Source organism: Microtus pennsylvanicus, chromosome 12 (genome assembly GCF_037038515.1).
Source record: "Microtus pennsylvanicus isolate mMicPen1 chromosome 12, mMicPen1.hap1, whole genome shotgun sequence".
NCBI classification, from domain to species: Eukaryota; Metazoa; Chordata; class Mammalia; order Rodentia; family Cricetidae; genus Microtus; species Microtus pennsylvanicus.
The window spans coordinates 55,859,147-55,867,523 of NC_134590.1; the positions used below are offsets into that span (position 1 = coordinate 55,859,147).

General features: G+C 35.6%; 1 protein-coding gene across 3 annotated transcripts in view; it reads left to right on the forward strand.

The window, feature by feature from the left end:
* Rab28 (RAB28, member RAS oncogene family) overlaps positions 1 to 6,754 on the forward strand; it is a 77,845-nt gene extending 71,091 nt beyond the window's left edge. Inside the window, exons 7-8 of one of the 3 annotated variants that reach the window (XM_075943687.1) lie at positions 4,610 to 4,704; positions 5,875 to 6,754. In XM_075943687.1, coding sequence (XP_075799802.1) covers positions 4,610 to 4,699 — 90 coding nt within the window. In that variant the 3' untranslated portion in view covers positions 4,700 to 4,704; positions 5,875 to 6,754. Of the gene's footprint in view, positions 1 to 1,806; positions 1,906 to 4,609; positions 4,705 to 5,874 lie in introns of those variants that run through there. The other 2 variants (XM_075943686.1, XM_075943688.1) reach the window with 2 other exon arrangements.
* The last annotated feature ends 1,623 nt before the right edge of the window (positions 6,755 to 8,377 follow it).

Genomic DNA, 8,377 nt, shown 5'->3' on the forward strand with positions numbered 1-8,377 from the left:
AGAAAAGGGAATAAAAATTTTATTAGTTCTTTCTTAATGGATTAAGGTTCAGAGAATCCTGTCTTGTATTTCTTCTTGCTTGAGAGAAGACCCCACTCTGTATGTAGCCTCTCTTGGCTTCCTCCTGCCTTCCCCTCCCATGTGCAGGGATTTTAGACCCTGCTTGTACTTTTTCTTTGGGGTTATCTTTCTATCTTTAAAATATATGTAATAATATTATTTCTTTATATTATTTTGTTATTTTAATAACATTATTAGTTACTAAAGTTACTAGACAATATCATAAGTTAACATCAGCATCCAAGAACTTAAAAATGTCATTGTAGCTTCTCTGTAAATCATACATTTCATAAAACAAAGACTTTGAGTAAGAATAATCTGGTTAAAAGCAACAAACTTTTTTCCTAAATTCCTCCATCTACCATTCCATGCAGCTAAAAACAATTGTTATCTTTTCACATCTTTCAATATTTACTTGATTATTTCATAAATTAATTCTGTGATGTACTCTCATGGTTACACCTATGTGAATGTGTTAAAGCAGTTAGAACTAGCTCCCTTATCTCGCCCAATAGCCCCCTTTTACTTACGTATCATACGTATTTGTTATATATGTATAAATATATAACATGTATATATTATATATTTCATGCCAGATATTTTCTACAGAAAGGTGTATGAGAGAAATAGTATTTCTTTGTGATTCTTATTTCTTATTCCTCTTAATATGCTCATCTCCAGTTCTATCAGCTTGCCTGGAAATGACATACTTTCATTCTTCTTTTTGGCTGAACTTAACTACAAAGTGTACATGCATCCCATCTCTTTATCTGTTCACCTGTTGCTTGATATCTAGACTGATCCAAAGTAATGTATGTTATGAATACTTCTATGAAAATGGGTGTATAAGTTTCTGTACAGTATGTTGACTTAGATTCCTTTGCATGTATTCCAAAGAGTGATATAGCTGGATTGTATAGTAAGTTTAGTTTCAGTTCTTTGCTTTTTGTAGTGGCTTTCCCTAGTTTACATTCCTACCAGCAGTTTATAAAGGTATCCACTCCCATCCTTGCCAGAATTAGTTTTTTAATCAGTAGCCATTCTGACTGGGATGAGATGGAATTTCAGTGTAGTTTTGGTTTGCTTTTTCCTGATGGTTAAGGACATTGAAAGCTTTTTCATGTATTTATCAGTCATTTGTACTTCTATATGTATCTCCGATTGCCTAATTGTATATTCCATGAATAGTGCTACATTCCAATTCCATTCCTACCTCCCTATTGCATGAATAGTGCTGCAGTAAACATGGATGTGTAGGGATCTTTATAGTATGTTGCCTTAGAGAAGGTAGTATAGCTGATCATATGGTAGGTCTATTTTTAGTTCTTTAAAGACTTTCCATACTGATTTTTTAAATTATTTGGAATAACTTATATTCCAACAAGCAGTGCATGGTTCACTCCCCCTTTCCACATGCTTACCATATTTATTTTCTTTTGTCTTCTTAAATGGTAGCCATTTTGACTCTGGTAAGATAACATCATACCATAGTTTTGATTTGCATTACTCTGATGACTAGGGTGTTGATCATTTTTTTCATGTTATTTTACTTGCCCATTTACACATCGGATTTTTTTGTTTGATCAGTGTTTCTGTTTGTTTGATTGATTTTAATATATTGTAGATAAAGAATCCCTTATTAGAAGTATAGCTGGCAAAGATTTTCTCTCATTTTGCAGGCTGTCACTTCACTCAATTCATTTACCTTGCAGAAACTGTTTCATATTCTTGATGTTATTTCCTTAGTTCTTTGCGGAAAGTCTTTGCCTCTGTCTGTATCTTGAAGAGTCTTCCTTATATGTTTCCCTTGAGAGCTTCAAAATTCCATAGTAAGTTCTTTGGTCCAGTTTGAATTGACTTTGTGTAGTATGTTTTGTGCAGGATAAGTATATACTTTCATTCTTTTCCTTGTAGATATCCACACATTCCATTCTTTTTCTATCAACTACTTAAATTCATGTTTTCTAACAGGTTAAAACTTCTGAGTTTGGTGATGTACACCTATAATCCCAACACTCCAGAGGCGAAGGCTGTCTGATCTTTATGTGTTTAAGAACAACCTGTTCTTATATAGCAAGTTCCAGACCTGCTAGGGCTACATAGTGAGATCCAATTTCAATTGAAAACATTTTTTGAGATCTTAGACACAATACACTTAAGTCTTATGCTTTATAGAATAGGAGATTGTGAAGACAGAGGACATGAAACTTTAGTGCAAAGCTGTGAGTGTTACAACATACAGTGGTCTGTTGTATGAAAGAAGGACAGGAGACTTATTATTACATTAGTGTTTAGTGTGAAAATTACTGTTTTTAAACATGCTGCATCCATGTGTCATGTGGTCATCATGTACTTTAAATATATTAATCAAAAATGTATGGGGCTGGGCATGTGTGAAGCCCTGGGTTTGATCCCCAGTGTGATAAAATAATTGTTTTTAAAGTTCACAGATGTTTCTATGCTAGACTTCAATAGTACAAAAGCAGAGATCCTTTGTTGCTTGTGTAAATGTCTACAATTCCTAGTGATTCGTTTTTAATATGTAATAGTAACAAGTGTTTTAGCTTTCAGTGTCTTTATCTTATCTCCCGTAATGGTAAGTATTATCTGGGTTAAGATGCAGCTGTGTAAAGTTAACCAGATTTAACTTTAACACTCTCCAAAGAGTCCATGTATTTTTACCTTTGACTCTCACTTCAGGTAGCTTTCTTGCTCAAGCTTTTGTTTGGCCACACTTCTATCTTTAGCATATCTTGCAAATGTTCTTTGAGATGAGAATGAAGCTGGTGTTCACTGAGGTGGCTCCTTTCATCCTATGGCCACTTCATTATTTCCTTCCATTGACCAAAACAGAGAGACATTGACTGTACGTTATGGCTCAAGAAATAAAGGCTAGTGTTTTGTAGATGTTTCTCTTAAAAACAATAAAATTTGTTAAATAAGTCATATATTGTCATTCCACCTATTATGTAGTTTTGTGATATGGAAATGACACTTTTCTACTCACAATAAGTGAAGCTTTGAATTTGCAGACACTTTTTTTTTTGGTGCAGCTTCATGTTCAACAGTCAAAATCCCAAAGAAAAGTTACCTTGTGGGTTATTAATTAATTTGACAAAATGACTGATGAAAGGTAGTCATTTATGGTAGCTAGTACTTTGACCCCTATGTCTTACAGACAGGTCAGTAACCTGACTGGATTTATAAATAGGGTATAAACCAATGTTTTGTTTGATCAGTGACTTATTTGCTGGAGGTGAAAATCCCTTTTCTTCATTGTAATCCATAGTTTGGCCTGAAACAGTTAGGTTGAGGGAGTCAGGTTATGGCATACCTTTAATTGATGTGCCCTGCTTGCACCTCATCTGTCCGTTGGCCCTGCTTCTGTTGGTAGCATCACACCAAGTGCCTGGTAAATGAAGACACTGTCCAGAAGTTAATACTGCTCACTAGAGAACCTATGCAGAACTTAACTAACTTCACACATTTGAATACTTCAATGGCCTGCTCACTTACTCTCAGTGTTTATCAAATCTTTATTAAGAAATATCTTCACTTAACAGCCAGTCCAGTTAAATGTGTTTTCATGTGTATGTTAACAAGTGACTATATGGGGTTAGGAAGGGAGAACCTTCTGAAATCAGGTTCATGCAGCCAGGCAGAGAGTATTCCTGGTTTCAAATCTAAAGATGTGTGGTTATAGGAACTTCTCTATACATGGCTATCCCACAAAGACCTATAACCAAGGACAGAACAACTATTGTATAGTACCATGGTTTTGTTTAGTTTCTTGAAAGAAACAGCTGATGCACTTTAATATTGTATTTCATGTTTTTTTATGTGACCCACAACTTTTGTTGTGATTTGCATTTGTTGTTGTTGCATTTGAAGTGATTTCTATATGAATTTGGAAATATGGGATCAGGAAGAGTGGGAAGTAAGCATCAGAGGAAATCATGGGAGAGTATTAAGTATAAATATGAAATTTCTAAAGGGCACATGTCTACCTCTGATTTTTGAAACAACAGAGTTTCTGTCCTTCTTTGTGTCCTTAGAGCATTACACTCACTATCAAAGCACTTAACTGGTGTGACAACTGGTTGTGTGTTCTTTGCCCACTAGGTCTATAACAACATGTGAATAAATCTTTTAGGTGGTTTGCTTATGTACCCCTAGCACAGAGTGGCTAACAGTAGAGCACTGGTAATATTTGTTAAAGGAAATGAATAAATACTTCCATTTCACTTTAGCTTAAACAAGTGCAATAACTCTTTATAGTCCTCTGTAGCACTGAGAAGTTCAGGGGCATCTGTTTCTGTGGTTGAACAGAATTATAAAGTATAATACTTATTGGATCTTTCCTACTTCTCTTTCCTTTTATGTGTAAACATCCTGCTGATTCTTTTGTGACATGTTTAAATTCATGTGTTAATTTTCTTTTTTCTGCTTTGCTGTTCCCTTCTATTGTCAGTCATTAAACATGCTTTTCATTTGTCTTTCTCTCTTTTTCTTTCTCCTTCATTTTGTTTATGTTGTACGGAATTGCCAGCGTATTGTAAGGGCAGAAATAGTCAAGTACCCGGAAGAAGATAATCAACACCCCAGCTCTTCTCAGAGTAGAGTCTGTTCAGTACAATAGTGCAGGTACTTATGGGTGAATTACTGCCATTTGGGGGTGGGGTGGGGACTAGTTATATTATCTGTTCTTCCTTATGAAAGAACGTGATAAATAAAATGATAGAAGTCATGATTTAGAATTTTGAAAAGTTGGTTCTTTGCCAAGAAACTTACAAATTAAGCAAGAAATTGAGAACAAATTAAAATACCATTTCAATTACTTTCAAACATGTTGATCTTTATGAGTGTTTATCACAATACAGAGGATTGAAGCAGTTATTTCGTTGGTAATTCCTATACCACTTTTCCCCTGAATAGATGGTAATTGAAAGCTTATTTTAAATTACTTTAAAGAAAGGCTTTAACTGCCCTTCTCTGTTTGTATGCATAGATTTAGTAAAAGCTGAAAGCAATAGAGGGTTTGTTTTAAATTTTATTTTTACTGAGAGAGGAGTATTAGACAATTTACTAAATTCATTGATTTAGACTGAGTGTGAGATGGAAGGAGGAGTGAAAGTATCTTTTGGTTTAAATTGATTTACAGGCATGGATATGAGGTGATTTTCTAAATTCCTCACTATGTCATATTTTATTAGAGTCACTATGCATAAACTATAGTGAACTATTTCGAAGTAAGTATTTTGTTTTTTTTTTAAATTTTTTTTTCGAAGTAAGTATTTTGAAAGGAATGTTTTGAAAACTGGAAACGTTTTTAACAGTGGGGTTGCTCAGGTCACTCTGCTTTCTATGTGGGTCCTTTAAAACACACTTCTTTTTTAAATTTACAGAGTTATATTTAAGTGTAATGACCACGAAAGACTAAAAAATAATGAGAACCTTAGCAATGCTGATGTCTTATCTGTTTACTAAAATGAATGATTTAACTTTAATTAAAATTAAAACCAGGATTTAAATCTTTATATTGATTTGTGAATTTTTAATAAGACTTGTGATAACCTCAGTTAATGCTAACAAAAAGGCATGACTCATAACTGAATTGCTTCCTTAAAAAAAAAAAGAAGATAAATAAGAAAACCCTAAACATGGCTATGTATTAGTTCTGACCAATTGTTTTCAGTACCAACTTCTGTTTCATCTATGATGTTTGTTATTAGAAGTTCACCAGAGCTCAGAAAACAAAAGATGTTCAGGAGCTTTTTCTGATGTCCTGATAATATCTCTTTTCTTTCATGGCAGAGGGTGGTGAAGGCAGATATTGTAAACTACAACCAGGAACCCATGTCAAGAACTGTTAACCCACCTCGAAGTTCCATGTGTGCAGTTCAGTGAATACACACTGTATCGATAGTTTTGGTTTTCTTCCCCAGGATTGGGCCCAGACTGTAAAGGAACATGTTTTATCAATGACCATTTCGGTAGTCAGTTCATACTTTCCTCTTGCTCTGCTCCTTCATCCTTAAGTTGCCTCATAGTAGCAGGCAGCTCTCTGGACTGGAAGGAATTCGGCTTCGGGACCTCACATTTTGAAATCTGAATGGAGAGAGTCCATTCTCTGGACTGAGACTGCCTCTTCGCTCCAGAAGAACCATGTGGCTTATGTCCTTACTTCTTTTTTCCTAAATACAAAAGAATATAACCAGATGTGAAGATGTTCCAAGCTTTGATCATCATTCTATATCTGAACTCATGTATGTGAAAGTGTACTTCAGAGTACTGATGGTGACAGTTACTCAAGAAGGTGTTCCTTTGCTGGCTATTAAGAGAAAATATACAAAGCTTCATTTAATTGAAAGTGCTTCAAATGAGGCTGTAATAGAAATATTTTTTCATTTTTAAAAGGAGTTTAACTTGTTTATATTGTAGTTTATAACTCACAAGTAGTATTTGATATTGTATTTTATTACTGTATCATGGTCATTGCATATTTTATCATATTTGGCTTAGATGCTTTATGAATTTTGATAAATGGTTCAGCTGATCCTCCACATGGATCTCCTACAGACTGCACGAGAATGCTTTCAGATGAGTTGTGGCATCCTTGGATCATTGTGGATCGATCATACTGTACCTGATGTTCAGATGTTTTTCTCTCATAAATAAATTTATTTAAATTATGTTTTCGAGAATTTTCATTCATCTTCCTTTTTGTTACAGTCAAACAAAGTAGATTTGAACACATAGGTAGCAATCCTGAGGGTCTAGTGTGCAGTCAGTCATTGAAGAGTTCCTAGTTTATTTTGCTGGCCTGATTATAATTCAGAGCCCAAGACCTGCCATTTCTGGGTCTCCATCAGCTCCAGCCCATTTTTCTACCTTATGTCACTGTTGCCTCTGTGCACATAAAACTATGGATTCATTTCTATCTGTTGGCTCATACTCTACCCACTGCCAGGAATCCTCCCCTCCTCTCCTATCCTCTTTCTCTTCCCTGCCCTCTTTCGTTCCCTCTCCCGTCTCCTACAGTATCTGCTGCCTGCTCTGTGTTGGTCATAATTGTGCTGTGTTTTGTGCTAATGTCCAATGCTCAGCACATACTTGATTCTGAAGTAAGAATGAGCCACCTCCCAGTTCATAGACACATAAAGCTAGCCTCAACTCTACAGCTGAAAACTTAACATCTAGTATGGTTCCTTCACCTTCCTGTCTTGCAACACAAGGCACAACTTGTATATCTCTGTGAGTATTCTATTATTTTTATAAGCAATGGGAGTACTCAGTAAACGACAGCTTTGAGTTCTTCCTCATATCCTTCAGTATAAGCAAATTTCCCATCTTTGGAGCTTCACTAAAAGTGTGTGCAGAAATTCTGGACACCTAAGTTTAGAGATGTTAGAGATTTTAGAAAAGTTCATATTTTGTATGTCTAAGGAAACTAAATTGAAGAAAGAATATTTGTCCAAGATGATGAATGTGAGACCTAGATCTTGTGGAACATTTATGTTTGCCTCTGACTGTACTGATTAGGTTGTGGGTTAATCTTTTACTTTAATTTTATTACTATTTTAAACTGTTTAAAATATTGCAGCACCCTTTTAAACCCTTTATCCTTGTCTAGCTTGCTGTTCCCATCAGCATGTGCCTAATGTTTGCAGGCAAGGGTATTTAGGAGAAGATAAAGTTGGATAAATGAGATCTGAACCCTCAGGGATTTGGGGGAACTCTTAGGAGAGATATTTGTTGGTGGTGCTGTTCTAAATGCTGTTATTTAAGCCCATGGCTGAGCTAGATTTGCCAAGGCTTTACCTTCAGTTAAGGAATAGGCCATACTTCTTTGGCCCCTTTGTTGGTTTTTACATGTGTATGAAAACTTGAAGACCTTGAGAAGCTTATCATTTTCCATGTGTATGTGATGGTACAAGATGAGCACTGTGATCATCCAAGGACAGCAATCAGAAAGGTCTGTGGGGCAGGGAAAATTCTGTAGCTGTCTCTTTAGAAAGTCTAAACTGACTGAATGAGCAGGGAGAGGGGAGAGGCCTTTGTAGGCTGGCTCAGGCATGGAGCCTTCCAGGCCTTGTCACACGAACTGTTTTATTTTTATACCAATTGATGAAAGAAGAACCATCCCCTGTCATGAAAGAATCTGGAGCTGAGAGTGAGTATCCTTGGTAAGCAGCAGAACCAAGAGCCATACAAAATGTTTTTGATTGAGAACAGAATTCTGATACTGATCTTGCTTGCTTTACATTGTGGGAACTGAGCAAGCTGGGCTGTGAGTGGTCCTTTTGAGAAGTGGTGA